This window comes from Barbus barbus (assembly GCF_936440315.1).
Source record: "Barbus barbus genome assembly, chromosome: 40".
Classification (NCBI taxonomy): Eukaryota; Metazoa; Chordata; class Actinopteri; order Cypriniformes; family Cyprinidae; genus Barbus; species Barbus barbus.
In genome coordinates this window covers 6,551,965-6,579,959 of record NC_136718.1, presented here as the reverse complement: position 1 = coordinate 6,579,959, position 27,995 = coordinate 6,551,965, and the positions used below count along the sequence as shown (strand labels likewise).

The 27,995-nt window shown below is 37.6% G+C and overlaps 1 protein-coding gene across 5 annotated transcripts in view; it reads right to left on the bottom strand.

Annotated features, from left to right (window-relative positions):
• LOC306860006 (neuron navigator 1-like) overlaps window positions 1-27,995 on the bottom strand; it is a 105,490-nt gene that overhangs the window by 32,408 nt on the left and 45,087 nt on the right. For 3 of the 5 annotated variants that reach the window (XM_079401516.1, XM_079401517.1, XM_079401518.1), the window contains exons 4-5: window positions 5,691-5,829; window positions 2,694-2,991 (exon numbers count right to left, since the gene is read on the bottom strand). In XM_079401516.1, coding sequence (XP_079257642.1) covers window positions 2,694-2,991; window positions 5,691-5,829 — 437 coding nt within the window. Of the gene's footprint in view, window positions 1-2,693; window positions 2,992-5,690; window positions 5,830-18,268; window positions 18,478-27,995 lie in introns of those variants that run through there. The other 2 variants (XM_079401519.1, XM_079401520.1) reach the window with 1 other exon arrangement.

Here is a 27,995-nt window from a genome sequence, read left to right as displayed (position 1 = left end):
CAGAAAGCTCTCGGATTTCAACAAAAATATCTTAATTTGTGTTCCGAATATGAATGAAGTTCTTATGTGTTTGGAACAACATGAGGGTGAGTAATTAAAGGAAGAATTGTCAGTGTTGGGTGATTTATCCCTTTAATAAATAAATCAAAAGACTCACGAATCAGTCTCAAACTCATAAGTTTGAATTTACCTGCATTGGACAGATAAACTCTTGCCTTCATAAAAGTGAAGATCAAAATGTATCTTTGCATCACAGCAATAAATTACATTTTAAAATATATTCAAATAGAAAAGTTATTTTAAATGGCAATAATATTTCACAATATTATAAACGACCCTATATACATGCATACATAGGACCCCATCTTATGAACATCTATGTTACACATTTGATCATTTGAACACTGTAATTACCATATAGCTATTGTACATGAAAATATTACTCAAAGACAGGACAAGCTACTTTTGCTTTCAAGAAATTCCCATTCTTTGGTTCTCCTAAAAAACTGATTTCCTGTAGTCGCTGACATGACAGCTTCACTGAGGCTGTAATTTGGACAGAAAACATCTAAAGTGTGTTTTCGGAATAAAGCAGATCGGTTTGCGCAGTTCACTGGGTGCAATTGCTTAAATCTCATCAATCTGTCATTCATCCTCTTCTGCGCATTTGAAAGCTGGACCGCATTGGCCACCGCATGAATGGCAGACATATGCACAAGTGTTGACGTTCTGGCTACATGTCAACACACACTGACTGAATGAAAGACTAAACATGGCTGCCTTTCATTAAAGTGACATCATGACGTGTTTCTTTTTGGATAGATGGGTTTATTTTCCAACACGTACAGTACAGCATCCAGATGGTTTCTTTCAGGTCCAGCTGCATAAACGCTGTGCTCCCTACCGCGCCTCTCGCTTTGTTGGAAATGACAAATGGACCCCCACAAGGTGGCATTAAATGCACAAGAAAAATAATCAACTGGTTTCTTGGAGCTCTTGATTTGAAGAGTTCTACAGTCATAAAGTGCGAGGGCGACTGAGTCTAAAAACATCAGATGGGGTGATGCATTGACAGGAAGAGGAATAGTAGGTGATTTAGGGTTTTTAAGTGCTATCATCATACCCAACCCCTGCCTCCGCCCGGTGGAGGACAACAGCTGGCAAGATCTGATGCCAATCCTTCACTCCAGCACTGAATCGAACAGGGCGTCTTTCTCTAGCAGCTATTCTACCAATGCCATCGGCAGAATCAGGCTTTGTTGGAGCTCTGCATTGGATGTAATGACCCAGCACTAACTGCCATCAGCTGAGTTTGCCATTGAGACAGAGGACTGCATTCAAAGATGAAGCCGATTAGAAGAGTGGCTTTGTTTCTAGATGAGGTCAAAGCCATTGATACTGGACTCTGTAATCACTTCACGGTTTGTTGACTCAAAGGTCACCTAATACTCTCAGACGATAACATTAAAACCCAATAGAATAGAAGAATCACCAAAGAGATCTCTTTAATGCCTTAATTGTTTTGTCTAGACCACAATCAGGTTACATGGAGACCAAATTGAGACTTTTGCTTAAGCATCATACTTAGATTTTTCTCCAAAGAACAGTTTCATAAGAAATATCAGCAATGTTACAGATTGTGCTATAAATCAAAAATCAAAAGTGAAAGATCTCAGTGTGAACTCAAGCATTCTTTCATTACAGTTTTACATTCGCTATTACATTTCTTGTTAACGTGACGATAATTACTTGTATTGTTACTGTATATATATATATATATAATATTTAAATATATATATATATATATATATATATATATTGAATAATTACATATTGGCTAAAACCTTTAAAGCTTAATGTAAAGCACAAGATAGCTGTTGAAATAATTAATAAATATCTAATATTTAAATTTAATATTGATATATTGGCTAGTAAATAATAAAGTTATACAATAAAACAAGTGAATATAAAAATATATATCATTATGCTTGTATATAGTTAAATATTAAAACAAATCTTCTTTTATACAACATATATATATATTATTATTATTATTTTATTTTTATTTTTTTATTACCAGCCATTTTCCATAAGTCATCTCAATGGCAAAAAAGTACCAGTTTACCTAAATGCACATATATTTTAAATATAATACATATAACCTATATATAGGCTATGGATTACAGGTCATGTAAGGATGTTGTAAATAATGTTCAGTTTCTTGCACAGACCAATCTTTTGCTTCATAAGATCTCAATATATCGCCAGGAGCCACAGGTATTCATTTTGTGTTGCCTGATATGCTTTTTTTTTTACTCTGACAGTGATGGTAGCCACTGACTTGCATTTTACAAATCACCAACAACCACAGTATCAAACTCTTATTTACTGTTCTACTGAAGAAAAAAAGTGACCTACATTTCGGCCTGAGGGTGAGAAAATAAACAGCAAATTTGTATCCCTTTAAATAAAAAAAATAACAGAGCGCAGTTTATTCTCCTGAGCTGCAATAAAAGTTACCTTTGAGACTACATTAGTCATATTTGTTCATTAGATAATTTATGCCCATGTTAGCAGGATTTGGAGACTGGAACGTCAGGAATCATGGGAGATTAATGGCATGTGTTACATGTTTCAGGGTGTGTTTCCATACCATTAGATGTATGTGTGTGTGTGTGTGTGGCATGACTAACCTCCTGGCACTTTCAGCATGGTCTGTGAGGTGTGTGTGATGGGGGAGGTCACGCCTACAGGAGGGTTACGGCTCCTCTTCAGTCCGCTGGGCGGGTGGCCAAGCGTCTGCGGTTTCCTCAGCTCACCCTTGACTCCCGTGTCATCCTGAGATCGGCTTTTTTTCCATTTGCTGGATGACTCCACCTTAAGGCTCCCAGTGTCGTATCCTCCCTCATTCCGGCATTGTGCCTTCCCCTCCTCGCTGTACCAGGAAAGGCCACTTTCAACCAGTGAGCGCTTCTCGGCATCGGTGCGCAGCTGTGGGAAGATTTTGTGTTAAAATAAACAGTGACTGTCTCAGTATAAAATTTTGAGAAGAAAAGAACCTAAGGCATTAAAGTTAGAGGCCATTTTTTTCTGTGTAAATGTGCTAGAAAGATGATTTTTCTTTCCTATTTGCAAACTCTGTTATTCCATAAATAATATAAAATTAATATTAAACAAGAAAACATGATACAAATTATTTTTGTCATTTTTTTGTCTCAAAAGAAAAATACAATATAGCACATTAAAACCTATAGAAGCCTGTTTCCACCAAAAATAAATGACTGATAGATAGATAGATAGATAGATAGATAGATAGATAGATAGATAGATAGATAGATAGATAGATAGATAGATAGATAGATAGATAGATAGATAGATAGATAGATAGATAGATAGACAGATAGATCAGCATACAATGAGAACCACTCCAGTAAACGAAAAAAGAAGCTACTCCTTTATCTCGACAGCCACCAAACATGGAAGTTTTGTTTCAGGGTCCTGCTTTGTGAGATGCGTTGTGGTCACATTCCAACACGAGCAGGGGAGATGAACAGAAGTAACGCACGCTGAGATAAATCAGCACACCACAGAACATCAGAGCAGTGTTTCTTCTCCAGAAGAACGGTCTGTTTAGTTCTGGCTCCATCTATCACTGGGTTTAAGTAAAAGACACCAAACTAGCTTCTGCCTGCTTTCTATCGTCATAGGCTCAATATGATATATTCATTAATGTGTTCTATCTATCTATCTATCTGTACATTTTTTAATGTACATCAAACTTTACAACATTTAAGGTTCTAGTGTTACCTGGTGAGATTAAAATCCTTGTGTAATAAAAGAAACTCAACAAGACTTAATTTTTTTATTTGAAAAACATTGATTTGGTGAAAGTGAACCATAGGAAAAGAGCATCTAAAGTAAGAGGAGTCTGACCATGTTGCCAGGTCCAACGAACCATGTCTGGCTTAAGGAGAAGCTCTGTGGAGGGGCATACCTGCTTTATTAAATGAAAATAACCCTTTGTGAAAGGTTGATGTCATTTGAGGAATGTCTGCTCCCTTACTGGGAATTATGGGATACGGCAAGCTCACATATTTGAGCAATGAAACCTGTCTGAACTTTGATGTTTGTATAACTGTGATGTTGACATGTTATTTCCTTCTTCTGGCTAAGGCAGCCGCGACAAGTACAATAAAGTCAGCTGAGGAGGAGGGTAGGCTGGTATGAGAGTCTGTGGGGGGTTTAGAAGAACACTGTGATCTGCTTGATGGAGACGATATTGAAAGGGTCCAGCAGAGCGTGTGTGGTGATGCTGTAACCTCATGAAGCAGACTACTGGGCCTGTGGTGCTGCTGGAGAGGTTCATTTAAGTTTAGAAGGACGACAGGGACACAGTCCTCATGATTTGCACTGCTAATCTGACTTTATTCTCTAGAGAAGATTCCTGAAAAGCAGTAAACTGTTAGTGTTGCCCACAATGCATTGGGAATGCTCACATTCTTAAATTTAACTGGAATAAAATCTGACTCAGTATGCCTTTTTCTCCTAAAAATGAAGTATTCTCTGCTTTTTGTTTGGTTAGCATTGATTTACATTGATCAAAAGTATCAAATTAATTAATCAAATTCTGTTCTTTAGAAGTTTCGATTCATAAAAAGTTTTTGAGGAAACTGATCTCTTTTTTCAATTTTTTAACTGTTTTCAACATTGATAATACAAAATGTTTCTTGAGCAGCAAATCAGCATATTATACTGATTTCTGAAGGATCATGTGACACTGAAGACTGGAGCAATGATGCTGGAAATTCAGATTTGCATCATAGGAATAAATTACATTTGAAATATATTACATAAAAAAACGGTTAGTAAACTAATAATATTCCAAAATATTTTTTATTGTAATTTCATCAAATAAATGCAACCTTGGAGAGCATTAAAAAAAAATATATATATATATATATATAATAAAAAATCTTACCAACCCCAAACTTTAGAATTGTATTACACATATTTTCAATATTTTATCATGTTGAACTTTATCTGCACTGTACCCCATACTATTTTTTTTCATTTGCAACAAATTATTCATGTTAGAATCAACATAAGAGTGAATAAATGCTTTCTTTTTTTGTGTAAACTTTGTGTGTCGGATCTAACTAACATCTATAATGACATTCAAAACAAATACAGAAACTGTGGCCCATCTGTACTGTAATAATGTGGTAAATGTTTCTCACAATGCCAAGAAACTGTGATTTTAGGTAGCCAGAATGACTGAAATGAAACCAGAAAGCGGTGTGGTTTTCAACAAATCCTAACCAACACAAACACACATTCACACACAGAGGACTGAACCCGTAACACTACACGGGAGTTCATCTTTGAGAATGAAACCAGAGACTCCCTGAAGACTTCGGAGTCACATCACTGTCTTTGGGTGGGATAAACTGTGTCGTCTGTTTTCTGTGGTGATACATTTCATATGAGTATCGACTGAGTCAGTACGAGCTCGCTCACTCTAAAGCGGTTAGCGGTTTGTAACACATTCATCCCATTAGCAGCAAGTACTGTGTGCTCAGGCTAGACTGATCCAGTATTGTGTGTCACAAATTGGTCAACTTATGCAACAAACGTTGAAGTAGAAACACAGACTGTGAGAGCAATATTTCTATCCAATTAAAGTGAATTACCACAATTGCAGAGTTTCGTCGGGAGCCAATGGGAGTTGTTGGCAGGGAGTTGAGGGAGGAGCCTGCGTTGAACTCCTCTGAGCTGAGGTTGTCTGAACCGTCACTCAAACCGCTGCTGATGGAGCTGCTTTCATCCCAACTGCAAAGAAAACATGAGAAATACCATCACTGCACTGATTCAGGTCATAACTGGGTCATAATGAATTATTAATTGTTTATGCAAAGCAGGCAAATTAATAATGAATTGCTATTAAGGAACATATCTTGGAAAACATAGTATTTCTTCTAAAAGAGCAAGAAAAAAAACATGTACTACATTGACCTACTCTAACGCAACACTCAGCAGTCTATCCAGAATATTTATGAAAACTAAAGTGCAAAAATAAGTCATTATGATAATGATAATCATCATAATCATGAGTGTGCATGTACACATATCATCATGTATTTAGTATTTGACTAATTAATATTCCACAGCTCTGGCCCTCCCTGATGATCAACAATGTGAATTATATATCTATAAAAATGTTAAGGTAATTTACATAGAGGTCTTAAAGGTAGAGTGGCAAAACAGACAGGGTAATTCTAACATCAAACGGAGGAAAGAAAATAGCCATGACATCTAATTGATCAATCAGGGAAAAATAATAATGCTAAGAATGCATTATTAACAAGAAGAATCTGATTCAGGCATGATATTCTGATACATTTGATACATTTCAATTATCACATTTACATGCACATCAATATGTTAATCAGAATTCGGTTATATCCTGATTATGTCTGCATCATGTAAAAAAAAAAGAACCCTATAACTTGATTAAGACAATATTTCAGTTTCTAAAAATCAGGACAGCTGGCATATGCCTGTATTAATCTGAATTCTTTGTCATTTAAATGTCTTATTCACAAAATATATTGTAACTGGAATATTCATTTTTATCTGTACTATTACATTCTTAAAAGACATGCAATAGAATCAACACATTTTTGAAAACAGGACAGGTTATGTTTTTGCATACCTCTACATTAAAATAAATCACACCCATTTTGGGAATAAAGGTCTTAATCAGAATATAATGAGACACACGTTGTCAATGATACCACCTGCTGCGAGAACAGAGTTGAGATGATCTCTGCCTATTATTTTTACATTCAACAGCAGGATTTCGTAGATTCACAAGGATATCTGGTTTTGTCTGGTCCTGGTGTGTCAGGATCCTTAAAAAGCAAATGCTCCAGGAAGGAAGGTGACTTTAAGATAAGAACACATCTTGTCGCACAAGACCTGATAAACCCTGAGAAAGCGATAAGGCCATCCTCACATCACTGAACATGTATGCTTAAAAAAGACAGCCACAACCTTTCCAATCAGAAGCAACAATTGATAAACTTGTTGAGCCACAGAGGAACCTGACCGGTTCCTAGCAGATAAAATTTGTGTTGTGTAACTGTTATCAGATATCAGAAAACACACAGACATAGGAGTTCCTCATCTCTCTGAGGCTGTCTGCTCAGCTATGGAGACCTATGGAATGAAACAGCTGACTTTGGGAAGGCATTCTGCAATGTTTCTTTGGAAAAGGATTCACTACTGATCCCCTCAGATGTTTTGAATTTTATGGAAAGACGTGTGACCCCATCAAAGTGTTTAATGTTGTGTATTGTCTAATGCAACTGTAGTACTGGATGCATTTAAAAAGTCTCATGTAGAAAATTATTTTATATTGATATTACATCAAACACAGATGAAAAAAAGCAAAAGCAAACAAAACAAAAAATCAAAGCAATGCAAAACAAAGAAAAACAAAAAACTAAGCAAAAAACTAATCACAAAAAACAAACCAAAGCTAAGCAAAACAAAAAATAAAACAAAAAACAGCAAAGAAACAAAGCAAAAAGTAAAACAAAAACAAACGAAAGCAAAACACAAAACAACAAAGTAACAAAAAATAAAATAAAGCAAAAAACTAAGCAAAACAAAACAACAGAACAAAACAAAATCATGGAAAAGTAAATTAAATTCAACAAAAAAGTCGAATTATTCCATACAATTCTTCAGTGCCATAAACAATAGCTTTGAGACATCATACTAGCCTTTGAACCTCTTCCACAAAACACAATAGTTTCCACACTTTCCCTCTATTTCCACCTCCAGTCTCCATTTTCCAGATGCTTTAAATTCCTCAGATGTCCCGTTGACACCTAAATACTGGATTAAGTAGCGGCACATTGTGAGGAGTCTGTCATTATAAGATATCTAAGCACATTCAGCTGTTTTGTGAGACGGCCAGCCCTGAGGTGAAACACTGACGGTCTCTTTATGAGCGATAATGATCGGGGTTCAAGTTTCAGGGCTGTTTGGAGTACCTCAAGCATCAAACTCTGAGATTAAACTCAAAATCCTCATCTCCAGACCTGAAATGACAGCACTTCAGTGATGGTTTTAAAGGATGAATGGCAGTCTCATGTTTACCTCTACAGCTGGGAATATTTGTGAGATGCGACGTCTCATTTGACAGCTGTTTTTTTGCTTTGATGCCTTGCAAGCGTGCCATATGTGCGACTTAAAAAGCTACGATCTTCCTTCAAGCCTGTGAACTCAACAGATATGATGTCTCAGTTGAATCACAAGCAACATCTCATCTTTGTGATCTTAATTTATTTCTGAAATTGTCTCTTTAAACGTGCAACATGACATGCAGAGCCTCTCTGTAAAAATTCTGCCGCAGGTAATGTGGAAAATGAGGATGAGGACACCTTGTATACCTCGACTTTGCCTACAGCATCCTACAGACACAGGCCTCACTTCAAAGGCATGCCATAGACTCCATGCGGTTTCTGATAAACCTGGACTAAAACTGTGTGTTTGATGTTGTTCTGTGGAAGGGAAAAATGCAGATAAGCACAGCAAACTTTTGTAGATGCTGCGCTCCCTTGACCAACCCTGTTCACAGTGTCAGTGGATGTGAATTTGGGATTATTTTTTTTATTTATTTTTTTTAAATCAGATGGACTGCATAGGGCTTTAGTTCTGGTGGGAAAAAAAGATAATGAGCAGCAGAATCTCAGCAAGATTAGGCTTAACCAGCACTAACAAATACTGAACCATAACACTCTGTGACCTCAGATTAAAGGATTTTAAAAATGCTACTGGAAGCAAAGGATTTATATTCAGCTTTAAAAATAACATAAAACAACATTCACAACTTATTTCACCTTCATAATATGATGTATTTCTGAGTGAAGCTGAATATTGAATGAAAAAAGTAGAGCCTTATGAAACCTGTTTTATTTATTTCCCCAAATTCCATTTTATTTCTTAAAAAATTCCCTTTTTGTGTTTGAATTTTAGATTTCTGGATTCTGTTTTAGTGGTTAAATTAAATTTTAGTTATCAAATAGCATGTCTACTTAATAAAAATGCATGTCTAATTAATTTAAACAATGAAACATATAATTTAACATTTAACAACAATTTACTGTATTAAAAGTTAAAACACAAATAATGTTTAGAGTCTTATGCTTGGGTCCTATAAAAGAATGATGTATTTGTGGTCATTACATTAGACAGATATACAGTGAAGAGTTGAAAGACATTTCCAGGTAGAGAGCATAATGGTCAGGACATGTTGCAGTCTGGACTTAAAACTAGATTACCTGCATGAGAAGCAGAGCTCAACATGTCTCACCACGAGCTATCTGCTGCCCTACGTCTCTTACTTTAATTTTAACATCATTTTAGAACCATATTAAATCAGCTTCCATAGTATACCTTTTCAGCAAACAAATACAAAGTGCATTCTGTCCATCTTAAAGAAGAAAACAAAAGCAGGGAGAAATGCGCGTGTGCGACCTTTCTCAAGGCTAAAAAAAAAAAAAAAGACAACTAAACAAACAGACACCACTGAGCTAATTACGCTAGTGCTGTTAGAACCATCTTTCTCCAGCTGAAGCACACTCCTCTATTTGTCCTCCCTTCCCAGAACAGGGCTCTCAAAAAACACAATAACATTGTATCAAGGCTGCACAGTAATTGCGGCCCAAGCCCCGCCAGATAGAAAAAAAAGAAAAAAAAAAAAAGAAGATAAAGTGTCCTCCTAGCCATCCCCTCCACCCTAAACCAAATATTAACTTTAATTGCATGGAAGCAAGACCAACAAATAACAATGAACAGTCTATACTTGGTGTTTTTATGTGGTGTTCCTCAGGGTCCTATCTTGGGTCCTCTCTTTGTATTTATAAGACAAAATTTCAATCCGGGAAGTAGTTGATAAATCCAAAATAATGGAAATTATCCATAAACAGTTACCCCTGACTTAAAGCTAGTCATTATATTAAATATTTACCTATTTTGTTGCAGATAAATTTAACTAATATTACCTTAATTTAAAAAAGTCACAGCATGTGCACTGTTTTAAATAAGTGAATAAGCCAAATATGTCAAGATATATATCAATATCACTAAAAGGCTGCAAAAATTGTGTCCAGTCCTGCTTTTAACTCCACGTTTCTTTTATTTTATGCACATACTAGACAGCAACTGCATGTTGCCAGTAGCATATGGCCTTTATCTTCAACACATACAGAAGTATATATCAATTGCCTAGATGTTCTACATAATTCGTGCTTTGCCCATCCCAATTTGCCCAGCTTAGCAAAATACTGGAATGCCAAATGACAGGTGGCAGATCCTCTTTCATCAGCACCAACTGGTCACACACAATCCGCAGAGGGAGAGACGGCTCACAGCGAAAATGACACGCATGTCCAACACTAAAAACTAGCATGTAAACCATAAGAGTGTTCTTTATCAATCATCTAGACTCACATAAAACCAAAAGGATACAAGGTGTTCTAAACCACACATGAAAATGTGTTCAAGTAGATTTGAAAATGGATCACTATTGCGTGAAATGCACCGTTGTTAAAGCAATGCTACAGTTGTCCCCTCAGGCGAGAACAAAGGTACGGTTAAAGCCAACATGTACTGCCAAACTTGGCTCAGGTGAACTGTAGACTTGGCTGCCCATCAAGAATTTATTTTTTTCATTAAGATAGCAATCTGTATAGTAGAAAATGTGTGATATGTATATAGACATACACAACTTACAGTGTACAACTCTGATGTGGTTTCTATATAAATAAATTGATAGCTGGCATGACATACTTTACGGAAAATGAATGACCTGTGGTATGACATGCTATATTCAATTGCAAAATATTTTATACATATTTTTTTTTTGCAATCTTGTTATATTTGACAGACATCACAATGAATATTTGTACATTTAAAAGTTAATTTGTCTGACTGTAGAACCATTTCAAATGGACTAGAAGGCAAAAACAATATTAATATTAAAATATTAAGTAATATTAAAATATTAACCAAAAATCAACATTTTTTAACATAGAAATATAATAAAATACATATTTAAAAAGTGTGCCATGCATCAACTTCCCAAATAATAATGTCTATGTCTGCATGCTTTTTTTTCTCCTTCATGTCAAGGCTGCTATCAGTCACCTGTGCCTTTGTTCATAATCTCCCTGTACAATATCCCATTTATTTCAACCCTCATTAAAGTGATCTTGAATTTAATAAGCATTCTGATTATCATTTGTCTACTGTAGCAGGTACACTTTATGTGCGTGTGAAGTGTTGAAGAGTGGGCGGATCAATGGCTGCGACTGGCGGCACAGATGGTCCACAATACGGGGTGCAGGACCACCTAACCAGCTAAGCTTTGGAGAACAGATTGGCCTGACAACGCTGGACAGCTTATCAAAGACATCCTGCTTATGAAAGACGCATACATTATAATTCAGTTTTGACGACATCAATAACGTTTCTGCAAAGCTTTACATGTTCAAATGGGTTTGACGGTTAAATTGATGGATCGTCGGATGACCTTTAAGTGACACAGACACCTTATCCATATTCTGTTGTATGTTAAACATATGGAGACAGGTCACAGAGGGTCTCTGTCTGCCAGAAGCTGTCTGTGGCCTGTACGCTGAGTGCTATTCTCACCAGGACCAGTCATTTATCTGAGCGGCCAGCTTTTCATGTGAAAACAGAAATGTATTTCCTCCTTGACATATTTCAGTTGCACGTATTAAAATGAAAAACAACATGTAGAATAACAGGTCCGATTTCGCAAGCCTACCAAAGCAAATGAGCCTTACAAAAGGGATTAGTGAGGATTATATATCAAGTTAGAGCAACTTCCCAATAATGACACTTCATACTCCATCTGTGCAGATTATGACAGATGTGTGTAAGTTTTGAGAGGTGCTTGAACTGTTGAAAAGAGGGGGAGTTAATAAACTACAGATAATCTCTCTGCGGATGCAGTGCTAGCTTTTTTTCAACATATTTTTTTTCAACATATTTTCAAAATTAACTAGTTACTGCGTTGTCTGGATGAACAGCCAACTGGTCATTCTTAAGAAATCCTTGTATAATTCGGGTTGCATAGCAATCCACCAGTCACCAATATGAATTGTTTTTTCAAAAATTGTATAGAGTATTTAATAATGGACAGATATTAAACAAGTTTCACATAACTTTAACCTGTTATTGCACGAATCGTATTATTCATAAAATGAATCACTACTGAAAAAAGTTTGGTCGGTAACATTTTTAAACGTCTCTTATGCTCACCAAAGATGCATTTTATTTGATCAAAACATACAGAACGATTGTAAAACACACTCTTAAAAATAAAGGTGCTTAAAAGGCTCTTTACAGCGATGCCATAGAAGAACCATTTTTGGTTCCACAAAGAACCATCTCTTTCTTACACCTTTTTTATAATCTGAAGAGCCTTCTTTCACCACAAAGAACCTTTTGTGAAACTAAATTTAGACAAGAAGGTTCTTCTATGGCATCGTGAAGCACCTTTATTTTTAAGAGTGCATTATTACAATTAAAAAAACTGTTTTCTATAGTACATTTTAAAATGCAATTTATTCCAGTGATGTAATAACATTACTCACATGATCCTTCAGAAATCCTTCTAATATGCTGATTTGCTGCTCAAGAAACATTTCTTATTATTATCAATGTTGAAGTTGCGCTGCTTCAAATTTTTGTGGAAACTGATTTGTTGATGAATAGAAAGTTGAAAAGAACAGCATTTATTTGAAACGGAAATATTTTGTTACATTAAAAATGTCTTTACTGTCAATTATAAGCAATTTAATGCATCCTTGCTGAATAAAAGTATTAATTAATTTATTTTAAAATAAAAAAAGAAAGAAAAACTGACCCCAAACTTCACAAACGTCAATACATTTAGCAAATTCTTATTTAATGTTATTTAAAATTACTAATGTATGACCCTGGAGCACAAAACCAGTCTGAAGTCACTGGGGTATATTTGTAGCAATAGCCAAAAATACATTTTATGGGTCAACATTATAGATTATGCCAAAAATCATTAGGATATTAAGTAAAGATCATGTTCCATGAAGATATTTTGTAAATTTCCTACCGTAAATATATAAAACTTTATTTTTGATTAGTAATATGCATTGCTAACAACTTTATTTGAACAACTTTAAAGGCGATTTTCTCAATATTTTGATTTTTTTTTTTTGCACCCTCAGATTCCAGAATTTCAAATAGTTGTATCTCAGCCAAATATTGCCCTATCCTAACAATAATACATCAATGGAAAGCTCATGTATTCAGCTTTCAGATTATGTATAAATATCAATTTGGAAAATTTGACACTTAAGACTCCATGGTCACATAGTATTGATTTGAACTGACTAAATGAGGATACACCAATAAAAGTCCATTTTAAGGGTCACATTCGGTTAGAAATCAATTAGGAAACAATTCCTTATTTTCATTTTAGATGCAGATAAGCTCACTTCTGTCTAGTCAGTTGCTGGATGACTAGTTGACCATCCTTACCCATTCCTAATTCTTAAAAGTGATTATTTTAGACTAGCTTCATGCATGTAATGTAATTTGAATGCAGCGCAATCATCAGTATGATGCTGAGTTTCTCAGTACGACAAACATGAGTCAGTGAGGTCAAGCTAGACATCCTGGCCTACTACATCTCACTGGATTTCCTGTAAACCCCTACAGATTGTCCACAGTGCTCCATTGCTGTCTCTTGAACTCTGTAAAGCTGATGACAAAGTCTGTGAACTCAGATCACGTGAACCAGACTCTAAGGTATTAAGCAACAGTTTGTAAGGCGCATAAAGCCAGTGAAAAATCTAAATATTGAGCAAGCAGAACTCTGGAGACTCAATCAAGACTTACGGTCGGCAAGTAATTCATTAATGCTGTTCTGAAGCACGATCCAACCTGTAATCATTTTCTGCTTCTCTGTCTATAACATACTCTCTTCCTCAAAGTGTGAATTTGGTGCTTAAGGGCTACCAAGATTAAGTCTTGTTTTGATCTACCATTAATTGCTGATTGGGATTTTTGTGGCCATTTTCCCAGGCACAGATTAAGTTTAATGAAACTCTCAGAGGGGATTCGCTATTGAAAATCCCTTGCGGTTTTGGACTAGGCTTAATCTGGGTTTTATAAACTAACTAAGCTATTCGTGTGGACGTCTTTTCCACCGTTAAATTACTTATGAATTAAGGCCATTCCTTAAATTTGAGCATGCTGACACACAAACTCACTTTTTGCATATTTACTTTAAAATATGTCCATGAGAAATGTCTATAAAAGATGTGATACATATATAGTATATTAGTGGTCAATCAATACTGATGCTGATGCCATGTTGGCAGAGCATGCCTAATGTTTCAACAACAGCAAATGTAATACCCCCAAAACTGAAACTGTAAAAACTTACATTCTTAAAAATAAAGGTTCTTTATTGGAATCAATGGTTCCATGAAGAATTTTACACACCCGCAGAACCTCTCCATTCCACAAGAGGTTCTTTATAGCGCAGAAAATGGATAGATTACTAAAATGTGTAAGAAAAAAAATTTATTTTTAAGAACTGTTCACTGAAATGTTCTTTGGGAAACCAAAATGGTTCTTCTACGGTATCAATGGAAGAGTGTGGAGTTTGGAAGGGAAAAGTAGCAGGACAATGATTTGCCCTTCACTTCAGCAGCTAATTTTATTCCACTTTTAGTATCAGAACACAACCTGAAGGAATCCAGGACATCTTAAACAATGAGCTCCATGACAAGTACATGTGCTTGGAGTTCAAGTTTCCCATGGCTCCACTCCAGTGTTGTCGGTTGATTTAACGGACACACTCCCGTTTGAATCCAGGATGCTGAGGGAAATGTTTTGGTTTGAAAGAGGGGGACTGGTAAAGGGGAGGACAGAGAGGTAGAGTGAATGAAGCGCGCTACTCCCAGACCCCGGCCTAACTCATAGCAGCTGTGGCCACTGTTAAACCCAGCGTGGCCTCTTCCTCCTCCTTCCAGCTGCTGAAGACCAACTGCACGCACTCCACCATAACAACACACAGGCACGGATTCAACTAATCCTCCTGTACCCCGCCACGGCTGCAGGGACACGAGGAAGCAGTGCTGCTGAGGTTAACAAGAATTATGAGCACCAATGGTCTAAAAACTGACTGCTGACTTCGGAATAATAAAGTCAGTTGAATGTTTTGCAGAGACTATGAGAGTCTCGTGACTTAACATTTGCCACGTTCCTCATTCTTCAATGCCAAATGCATGAAAATGACACATTCTTGACTAGCGCAATAGAGCTAGCGTATAGATATTTTAAAATGACAGTTTTTCAGGTTTTTCGAAGACATTTACACTTTTATTAAGCAAGGACGCATTCAATTATTCATAATTGACAGTGCATGCATTTTTTGATGATACAAAATATTTAGTTTCAAACCAATGCTGTTCTTTTGAACTTTCTATTCATCAAAGAATCCTGGAAAAAAATCTATCAGTTTCCACAAAAATATGAAGCAGCTCAACTGTTTTCAACATTGATAATAATCAGAAATATTTCTTGAACAGCAAATCAGTATATTAGAATGATTTCTGAAGGATCATGTGACACTGAAGACTGGAGTAATGCTGCTGGAAATACAGCTTTGATAACAGGAATAAATTACATTTTACAATATAATCATATAGATATATTATTACATAAATTATAATATTTCACAATATTGCAGTTTTTACTGTATTTTAATGGCAGTGCATATGAATTAAACACTATTTACTGTGTGATATATATACACATTATAGACACTTCAAAAGTCTAATCAGATACATCAATCTATTTTAAAGGTTAAAATGGGTGACAAACAAACAAATCCTCCATAATCAGATGCCATATCACAATGACAAACTGTTCAAAAATAATCCGATCAAAACCCAAAAAGATGCCCAAATGTGAGATTTCATGATGCACCATAAATGATTGCAAAAGACTGTCTGAGCAATATCCAAATCAGGATATAGTGGGTGCTTTTCTCATCCTGATGCTGGAGATGATCAGACCAGCATGTTGTTTGACCAACAATAGCAAACAGGACAAAGCTTCGTAGTAACTTTATTTGCTTTAATGGAGTAGAACATCCTCTCCACCCCCTATAGCTACAAACAGTTCACTGTAGGAAGCTCATCCATGACAGCAGTAAAACTCAACAGCTCAAGAATAGAGTCTGATTTAAGCACGGTTAAATGACTCAAATGCAGTATCCAGTTTGTGTCAAACAGGTTTGGTTTGACTTCTCAGGAAAGACTGACAGGTCCAGATCAAGCAAAACTCCCAGAGAGTGACTTATAGAGCAACTAATCTCTTTATTCCGGCATAACAAACTGGTGCATTGCATAGCACAAAAATAACAAGTCATAACAGAACCAACAACTCTTATTCCTGTACAAATGACAAACTCTGCCAGCTGCCTGACAGTATATCACCTTCTGGCAGTACTGGTGTTTGATTTTAAACGGCCCAACAACTTAAACAAACAGATAAAGGGGCTGAACCTGCCAACTTTGGAGAGACTCACTCATGATATAATTGATAAGGCCGACAGTTGAGAAACTGCTCTTTGTCAAAGACACGAAGCAAACTTTTGCACTCAATTAATGGCTAAACGCGCAGAGCAGTAATATGAGTTCACATAAAGGGTCGATTTAAGGGGTCAGCCATCCAGAAAGAGCAAAAACAGGGCTGTGCATGTCAAGGTCAAAATCAATAAGGACAGCAGGGAAAGAGGGGGCACCGTCTGTTATATCATAGGGAGAGGTCAGATTTTAAGTTAGTTAAGAGCTCCTCAGATGATCACAGCAACTGGGTTTTAATAAGGGGGTGGAGATGGGGTCAAAAAAGTCATGTTTATTTAGTTAATGAATGTTTTTTTTTTTTTTTTTAAGGAAGTTCCTTTCTTGTGGTCTGATGTGTAAAACTGAACAGCAGGAACAAAATTAAGGACATTAGACCAAAACATATTTACCAGGACACTTGGGTAATTTTGAGATGATCAGAAATGAATGAAGTCCGAGAAGAAGCAACCTGTTTTCAAATATTTTAATATTATTAACTATCAGTTATATTTTAAAATAACATTTAATAATTTAGACTGAAACACGTTTAAAAAAATAAATAAATAATTTAATATTATTGTTAAAATATTATACTTTTATAATAAATTGTTAGAAAAATATTTGTAATATAGAGTAAATTGTGTGAGTGTATATATAATAAATATTGTACATATATATCACAAATTTCGCAACATATATATTACAAATATACACGCATAAATTGGATAGATAGATAGATAGATAGATAGATAGATAGATAGATAGATAGATAGATAGATAGATAGATAGATAGATAGATAGATAGATAGATAGATAGATAGATAGTTCAATTGAGACAATTTACCCCATGCAGTGTGACAAAATATGTTTAATATGTGTTTATTTAATTTTTTTAATAGCCAAGATTTGAAGGTAATTGACTATAAATGTGGAGCACCGGCTCAGCACCCCACTCGCATCTTCTTATGTAGGTCAGATAGAAATTCAGCCCACGTTACAGCCTACTGTATATAACGAAACGCAGTGAAACAAGCACACCGCATCTGCGCTTCGGGCACTAACAGTCATCAAACAATAGGAGAATACTTCCTCCTGACGCGAGATATCCGCCTGTTACCCCCCTCTGCAATGCACCGATACACTCCTCCATTCATTCACATTCAACGCCTCTGCCTGCGACACTCACAGAGCAGCGGTGACACGCAACTATTCACTGAACACTTTAACACAACTCACGGACACAAAGACGCGCGTCTCTCACACAATATGCGCGTAAAAGCGCGTTTAAATATCAATTCATTACGGCCTCCCGCGAGAGCTATCAGGTAACAAATTGGCCTACAAATCAAATGTAATTAACACTAAATTATATTGACAATGAGCGTTTATTTAGAAACGTATTAGCACTATTTAGTATATAGCCTAATAGATCGAGATTTAAATCAGTTTGAAGTGCACTGACACCGCTTAACTCTCAGCGGTCTTTATTCATTACGAATCAGTAAAGGAAACGAGTGGAGATTCAGATTCAGAAGTATATCCAGCGTTACCTTGAGAGATGATAGAGCATTGTCCGTCCTGGTCTCTGACCCTGAAACTGCAGCATTTTCCCGTTGAGAACACGCCCGCTCATTATGTCTCACTTCGCTTTGTTACTCACATAGCCTACATGCAGTATAACATCCCGCAGTCGCTTTCTGTGGCTCTTTGGAGGTTTGAATGAGAAGCGGCTCTCTGCGCAGAGCTCCGGGCTCACATTGAGAGAGAGACAGATAGAGAGAGGGGAGGAGAGGAAAGGAAACACCCCCAAATGTCCACCCCCTTCCCTTCTCTTCCTCCTCTTGTCTTTCTCTCCTCAGCGCAGCCAGCTGTGAGTCTCTCTCTCAGACTGACTAATGCCAGATAGCATTACTGTGTGAAGCATCCTTCAGGTCTTCAGAGATTTCACTGTAAAAATTGAATTTATATGGAAACAAATGGCCTGGTTCTATTCATGTCAGAAATACCATTTAATAGGACTGAATCGAATGTATTTAATATGATTAAATTAACTGATATGACTGAATCAAATGGATTTGACAATCAGCTGATGCAGTATGACTGAATAAACTGAAAACAATGGCATTTCACCGGTTTTAGCAGTGCTACAGTCGGTACACTGGCTAATGGCTTCACAGTTTTCATTAATAGTTATGCGGAACTACATGCGACAAAATTACTTATATAGGAAGTACTAACAATGTGCAATTTCAAGCTGCACTACTTCTCCAAAAATGTATTGTAATAATTCAATGCACAAGTCACAGCAGGTATGTGCAAGAACAATTCAGTCCTCAACTTCTTCATAAGACAATGAACAGCTTAAATGACAGATATGAAAAATATTTAAAATAAATAAAAAGTAAAATGCCTCCATGACGTTTTTGGTTCAAGGCAACTTTATTTACAATAAAATCATCACATCCTGATATACAAATCTCTCCTGTTTTATACAGCTTCCTCCAAGCTGGTGCAAATAAAGGTCAAGGACATGAAGAGTACACAAATGAAAAAACAACTTGAATTTCCATAACCGTTCACATTGTGAATGAAGGGTGGATTTAAAACATTTTTTTTTCTTAACTTTATTATTAATTAACTAAAATATATAATTTCCATATCACTCACATACTTGCTGTAGGGTATACAAACAAAATTTTGGAAATCGGTCATTGACAAACCCATATTGATTAATCACTAATCTGATTATTAGTGGGATTTGTCTCTCTCAATGTCAACAGTCCTGCTATAAAACGTAACTCTTTCTTTATAAATCAGGACAAGCTCCAAGCCAAATCACTTCAGCTGCCACATCCTGCCAGCAATTTGAATACTTTAAACTGTCGAAACTGCATGCAGCAGGCTTAGCTTTAGAAAAAAAAAGTTAACACTAAAAAGATAACAGTAGAGAGAGGAGCATTTCTCTGAACATGAACAAACTACACAGCCCTGTAAAGAGGACACAGTGAAAAGACACTCTTCTTCTGTATAGTCAATAGACTGCTTTTCTAAATGAACAGTCTGCTCGAAGAAAGACAAGACTCTGTTGGAACCAGTGAGACGATAGCATGAATAAACCTTTAAGAACAGAGGATAGGCCAGAGAGAAAGGGACAAAGAGGGTCTTCTTCCATTGCACACATGCACACACACAAAGCAGACTCACACATCCCAAGCATCAAGCAGTCAACACATCGCTGGTGGCCCTGATGTTGTTTAGCGCCTAGCCAGGTGTGTGTGCTCTCTTTTAAGGATGTGACAGACATGCTTAATTGGACCTTTGGCAGCGTGCACAAAGACAGCAACTGCAGGTGTGCCAGTCTCTTGCCCGCAGTGTTGCCTGGCACCAGGAGACGACAGGGAGAAAGGGCAAGAAACAAAAGAGACACTAATAAGCAAAGAGTCCCGTATAATGAATGATTTCCCTCCCCTGCCTCTCTGATCTCCCACTGAGACGGGGGGCTGTGGTCAGAGCCAGCATATATCCAACACTGCTGTAAGCAAGTCGTTGCGGTTTTATTGCACCCAGTAAATGTTTGTGGAGAACAGTGTATCTGGTTTTAGCAATTACGGCTGACCTGAGTAACTGATGAAGTTGCGTAATTCCAATAAACACCAGTATGTAAATGCACCAGTGTGTTACTTGTCACCAAACACTGTACTTTGAGGTGAAGTGGGTAATTTTGACTAAGGGAAAAATATCACTATGGCTAGCTATGGATCATATTTGGCATTTGAGATTTCAACAAGTCCCTAATAAGTATTAAACTGTGTTGTCCCAGACATTTGGACATGAATGTCCAAAAACTGTGCTCAAACTGTGCTGTTTATTGAGAAGAAGTGTGCTTTTATATTTGTAAGAAATCAGGGTTTCACTTTATTTTGATGGTCCCTTTACCACATTCTGTTGACTATAAGTAACATTGCACCTACATTTCTACTAACTCTCATTAGAGTGTCAGTAGTGTATTAGTAGACTGGTAGGGTTAGGGTTAGAATAAGTTGACATGTACTTGCAAAGTTACTTACAGTCAGTTTATCACAATAAAGAGTTAGCAGATATGAAGCAGACAGTCTACTAATACTCTACTGAGAGTTAGTTGACATGTAGTTGCAACATTACTTGGTGTCAACAGAATGTTCAAAAGGGACCATCAAAATAAAATGTTACCGAAATCAGACTAAGTTTTCCCACACATTTGGACATGAATGATATCTCAAATTGTTCTGTTGGGTGGTTACTTTTATATACATATATATATATATATATATAAATAAAAGTAACCAACAGCACAATTATATATATATATATATATATATATAAGAAGTCAGACTATAGCGTATAACTATAGACTATAGCCAGGGCACCTACATCGGAGGGGCATTTATATTTCTGGCGGGGTTATGTTCTGTTTTGGGTAGGAAGCATGCAATCTGCAATTGCAGGCTGTCGCTGACACTCACTCCAACAATCTTTTTGTATGCACGCTGTTTTTTCGCTTTTGCTTTCGAAATCTATCATGTTCAGCAAGGAGGGGAAGAGGGGCACAGTAACTCACAAATGCCCCCTTGGAACCATCTAGCAACCACACAGAAACCTCCTGGCTACATACTAAAAACAAGCCAGAGTATACTAGGAACTACATGTCAACACACTAAAAACCATACAAAGAGTGGGCACCCAAAACAGAAACTTCATCATGGCAGCAAATTTTGCAAGGTCAACCATGACATTGTTCCTGGGGACACACAACACAACATTTGTTTCAACAGCATGCCTTTGAAGGTGTCCACAGTTCAGAAGTAGCACACTTCTCATCTCTAACAGTCTTTCCATACCCCAATCTGTACACTAAGCAGTCCTAGTGGTTGACTTAATTGGCAACTGTGGTGATTGTTACGGCCCCTTCCTCAACATAATGGCTGGGCACCGACTGGAGACTTTGATTTCCCTGTGAATCTGTCAGTGTGTGAGAGATGAAAGAGCGACCGAGCAGACCTAGGAGCCCTCATCCACCTTATCTAGAACTCATAGGCCACCAGTCCCTGTCTTATTCACTCCTTTCTTTCAGGAGGCGATCCCTTTGGCAACGTTAGAGTTTGAAAGACTTAAGGCGCAAACAATACATTACTCAACTTGTGAGGATGATCAGAAAGGTAAACTTGAGTATCCCTGATGTGAAAGTATGCGAGTGGACCGATTTATTCCATGCGTGATTGTGCGGGTCAATGGACTAATTTCTCTACTGTCAGTCTACCCTCCATAGTGCGCAATGAGATCCATTGTAGGAGGGAATACTACTGCCTGATGAAGAACAGACTATATTTTATTAACACGTTTCCTTAGATACACCCAAACTCTTGGATTTCTCTGGAACACCCCAAATGGAAGTTCATCACTTGAAAAATCCTAAACATTCAGCCCATAACTCCACCTTGAGCAAACTTGGCCACTTTCGCACTGATAAATACATTGAAAATATGGCCCCTGCATATTTGTGTCTATCCTCCCATGAGATCTGTACAGTCTCAGAATAATGGACTCAAGAACCTGCCATGGTTATAGAGAGTTTTCACATCTACATTACGTGCGTATCATTAACAGTCAATGTTTTCTTTGGATCCTGTGGGTCCTCCAGTGTGGCCCATGACTCAAGAGTACAACCAATGTCCACATATATTTAAAGCTCACTTCCTCCACTGTATGATGTGGCCTTAAACCTTCTATTAGACAGTTCACTAATAGCATCTGTTTAATTACATTAGCGGCAAAAGCAGCATTATGCCTTCTGGTAAGAATTAGCTCGTTTTTTTCTGTCAAGAATCGCAGAATGTTTTATACAAAGATACATATTAATTTGGCATGATTATTTTAGATATAAAGGAATGAATGTAGGAGATGGAATCATTGGTATTTGCTCAAGTCGTAAATTGCATTAAGTGAAGCATGCGACTTCTATAAGGAAACTTGTGTGGATGCTATGGCCCAGACTGCTGAAAATGCCAAGCTTCGATCAGTCTGAATTAAACACAGTTGTATGAAATAAAATCTCAAATCTAAGTTGTTTTACAATAGAAAGACAACACAACTTCAAAGCTGTCTCAGATTTTGGAGATGGAGGACAGCTGAGCATATTCCACAACGTTGGAAAGGAATTCCTGAAAAATAAATTTAACAAGAAGCTATTTCACCCTAATTCCCAACTTTCCATTGTAAATGACAGTAAAACTGACCTCAGGAGCAGGGAAAATAACTTGCACTGCTCTCTTTAAACATTCGACCCTACTAAGTCTATTGCCACTGTCTATGCTGTGGTCAAGCAGAAGAGCCAAACCCAGGGTTACTCCAGAACACACCAATAGCTTTAGCAGGAGCCGCTGCACTTCAATTGGTTGGCTTCTCTGCTTTTTCAGACATTTCTTGTCCATTTAGTCCTTTTATAAGGGAAAGGGGAGCTGATGTGACTGAGTGGCTCTCCCACAGGGTATTTTAAAGAAGGGCGAGTGTGAGACTGGCTGTAACAGGTGGATGAAAAGGAGAGAGAGGGAATGATGCATGACCATCAGAGAGCCCCAGCAGGAGGGAGGGAAACCTCTGGTTTTCATATGCATTTCAACCACCTTTAGATCTCATTGTTTGCCCCTGCAAGTGTGAAATGCCGGATTGTGTATTTGTTTGCAAGTGCTCTCTCACAAATCCTTGAAAACTAAAAAATTGGGCAGTTTTTGCTGTTTTGTACCAGAGGGGAAGGCATATGTTTCAGTCTGTTCCTTGAACAACGTTATCACATGGCCTCAAAAGACTTGAAATATAGCGTTGCATAGGCTACTTTTTTTGTATTTCTATCTTTTTGGCCCCTGGACAGTAGCCACGTTTCCATTACCCTTCAAGTTGCGCAAATTGAAATTGCAATTTGAATATCCGCCTAATGGAAACACGTCAATTTTGCAAAAATTAGCATATTTCCCAAAAAATATTTTTTGCATTTACAGGTTGCCTTGCGTATGTATAATCACATGATCATTCTTTAATGTACTATAACCTCCAAGAGCATTCGTCCCCTTCAATTAAAAATAGTGGCTAGTGTGGTGGCTGCAAGATACGTAAACCTACCAATATCTGTCACCATGACTTATCACGAGAGGAAAAAAAAAAGGTTTTAGTCGCATAACATTGGTTAAGGGAATCGCCGTCAATTTGCAATAGTTTTTTTATCGACATTTATAAAACATTGCAAAAGTTTTGTGCAAATCTGTAATGGAAACCTTGCTAGTGTCTACATTCACTGTATGGAAAACAACTATCTCCTTTAGAAAGTGATGCAGGGAACAACATGAGGGCGAGTAAATGATGACAATTTACATTTCTGACAATTCTTTAAGGCACACTGCCATGACACACACTTAATTTAAACTCTGGAAAAACATCCGCAAACCCTGAAGGACTCCCTCTTCCATTTCACTTCCACTCTCCCTTGCACAATATTGTTTTGCGTGGCCCCTCCACCCAATTATTCCCCTGGCCCACCCAGATAGCTTGGACCAGAGAAGTGGGTCTGAGTGGGACTAGTTGACTGAGACTAAATCCTTTTGATGTTGTTACAGCCTTGAAAACTTCAGTTGAATCTGTGGCCATTCTGCCCCACTTTGGCCTCCTCATATTTTAAAGGAATAGTGAAATTCCCCTGAGCAAACCGTTAAGCTGAGGGGTGACAGGGGCTGATAAATTGGGTTTCTTCACTGAGTCCAGTAAGGTTGAGTTGAGAGTTAGAGATACGGAAAGTGTGCAATTCCAGTTCAGCTGAAGAATTTCAGAAATAGTTTGTTTATTTCATGTTCCTAAATCTCAAGTCTAACAGATGTCTTCCCCAAAGAGAGAACCGCTGAGGACACAACTCTTTCTGTATGAACAACAGTTGATCATTTTTGTTCCATTGGCAACCCCTCTCCTACAAAAATGGAAGCCCCTGCTTTTATTACAATATATAGGTCCTTCTCAAAAAATTAGCATATTGTGATAAAGTTCATTATTTTCTGTAATGTACTGATAAACATTAGACTTTCATATATTTTAGATTCATTACAACACAACTGAAGTAGTTCAAGCCTTTTATTGTTTTAATATTGATGATTTTGGCATACAGCTCATGAAAACCCAAAATTCCTATCTCAAAAAATTAGCATATTTCATCCGACCAATAAAAGAAAAGTGTTTTTAATACAAAAAAAAGTCAACCTTCAAATAATTATGTTCAGTTATGCACTCAATACTTGGTCGGGAATCCTTTTGCAGAAATGACTGCTTCAATGCGGCGTGGCATGGAGGCAATCAGCCTGTGGCACTGCTGAGGTGTTATGGAGGCCCAGGATGCTTCGATAGCGGCCTTAAGCTCATCCAGAGTGTTGGGTCTTGCGTCTCTCAACTTTCTCTTCACAATATCCCACAGATTCTCTATGGGCTTCAGGTCAGGAGAGTTGGCAGGCCAATTGAGCACAGGAATACCATGGTCAGTAAACCATTTACCAGTGGTTTTGGCACTGTGAGCAGGTGCCAGGTCGTGCTGAAAAATGAAATCTTCATCTCCATAAAGCTTTTCAGCAGATGGAAGCATGAAGTGCTCCAAAATCTCCTGATAGCTAGCTGCATTGACCCTGCCCTTGATAAAACACAGTGGACCAACACCAGCATCACTGACTGTGGGTACTTGACACTGGACTTCAGGCATTTTGGCATTTCCCTCTCCCCAGTCTTCCTCCAGACTCTGGCACCTTGATTTCCAAATGACATGCAAAATTTGCTTTCATCCGAAAAAAGTACTTTGGGCACTGAGCAACAGTCCAGTGCTGCTTCTCTGTAGCCCAGGTCAGGCGCTTCTGCCGCTGTTTCTGGTTCAAAAGTGGCTTGACCTGGGGAATGCGGCACCTGTAGCCCATTTCCTGCACACGCCTGTACACGGTGGCTCTGGATGTTTCTACTCGTCGTCGTCGTGACGTATTGTCAAGTATGGTGACCCATACTCGAAATTGGTGCTCTGCGTTTAACCCATCCAAGTGCACACACACAACAGTGAGTAGTGAACAAATGCACACACACACACACACACACCGTGAACACACACCCGGAGCAGTGGGCAGCCATTTATGCTCTTGCTTGAGGGTGTCAATGATGGCCTTCTGGACAGCAGTCAGGTCGGCAGTCTTACCCATGATTGCGGTTTTGAGTAATGAACCAGGCTGGGAGTTTTTAAAAGCCTCAGGAATCTTTTGCAGGTGTTTAGAGTTAATTAGTTGATTCAGATGATTAGGTTAATAGCTCGTTTAGAGAACCTTTTCATGATATGCTAATTTTTTGAGATAGGAATTTTGGGTTTTCATGAGCTGTATGCCAAAATCATCAATATTAAAACAATAAAAGGCTTGAACTACTTCAGTTGTGTTGTAATGAATCTAAAATATATGAAAGTCTAATGTTTATCAGTACATTACAGAAAATAATGAACTTTATCACAATATGCTAATTTTTTGAGAAGGACCCGTATATGTGGATTTTGAGCATGTGAAAGGAAATGTAGAACTAGCAAACTCATGTCTTTATTCACTTTGAACAGTTATTCACTTATTCACTTTAAACAGTTTGTTTTGATTGCAAAGGTCAGAGCATTTAAATGAATGGGCGTCCATCTCAAACTGGGCCAAGACAGAGGCCAAGTCACTTTATGAACTTCCTTCTCGGTTCTTCACGTCATCACCATTGTGTATAGTCATCCAAAGCAATTTGCTCTCACATTAAGATTTCATTGGCATGTCGAGAGATTTGCAGACTACCCTCCAGCCCCCCTTTACCACCATTTTTCAGGACATTCAGTTGTGCCAGCTTCTCTAATCACTCTTGACCCCTTCTATTCAGATCACACTCCTTTGGTGAGCTGAGAGGGGATTAGAGACCTTCCGGATCATTCAATTCCAGAATACATGCACATTTATTTCACAAGCTTAGAAAAAGGAGCACGGGTAGCTGGGGGGGGGTTAGAGGGAACAATCGAGGGAGATTTCAGATTTCAGTTAATTTGCACACTCCCAGCAGGAGGGTGTCTCTGCCGTAAAGGCAGTCAGGCAGGCAAACTCATACCCTTTTTAACTCTGACATGGTGCCAAGCCTAGTGCCAGAGCTGGTGTCCGATCTGGAGTCATACGGATTAATTTCACATTAAAATGTCCTCTTTGGTCCCACTGAATTTCATAATATGAACCAAAACAGCTGAACCTGAACACTCTTCAAATATCTTCCTTTGTATTTCAAAGAAGAAAGAAAGTCAACAGGAGGGTGAGTAAATGATGACAGAATTTTCATTAGTTGGGTGAATTATATTTTTAAACTAGATGGTCCCAAATCAGGTTCCATTAACATCAGTGGTCATGGGGCCAGATAATGTCCACAATTACCAAAAAACTGCAACAGTAACTTAGTCTGGCTGTGACTGCATAATAGCTGCAAAGTCCTATGTTTACTTCTTTCGAGCAGATGTACTATATCATTGCAAAGAAACGTGCCATCCCAGCGCACAAAATATATTTATTCCTGCTTTTTCTCTTTTGCTTTTACATTTGACTTATTTTTGTGTCTATAGCTATAGCTTTGGAATGGAATGGAGTGGCGAATGGAGAAGGAATCATTGGTGTTTAACGTGGCAACCTTGAGGAGCCCATAATGATGATGCCGGAGGAAAACCCTTCTGGGAAATGTATTAAGCAGCATGATGATGCAATAGCCGCAGTATAGTATGGACAGAGAGAAACACGCTTTAGAGCCATTTAAACACAGCTGTTGATAGACCAACCAGACGGTAATAATATAGTAGTGCCTGCGCTCTGCTGTTCTTTTCCATTTGGGATTTTTCTTCACTTTCACGTTTCCCCAAAGGTCAGTTTCTTTAGGAGGAACACCAAATCCCATTGAGGAACCTGTCACAATATTTCTCCCCAAAACTCTCCAAATTCCAAAATCTCTATGGGAGCATATATGATTGACAGCATTCCTGGCTAATGACAGCATTTAAATCACTCAATCCCCATGTCTCACAAGTCAGGACATGTTCTAGACTATAGGGGGTTGTCAGGCTTCATCCACACGTAGCATCAGTCTTCCACAAGTCTTTGCTGAGTGACAACTTTCAGCCCGTGTGTAGGAGTGGTGGGTTTGTTAGGGTCACTTGACTCCTTTCCAGAATTCACCTGAGAT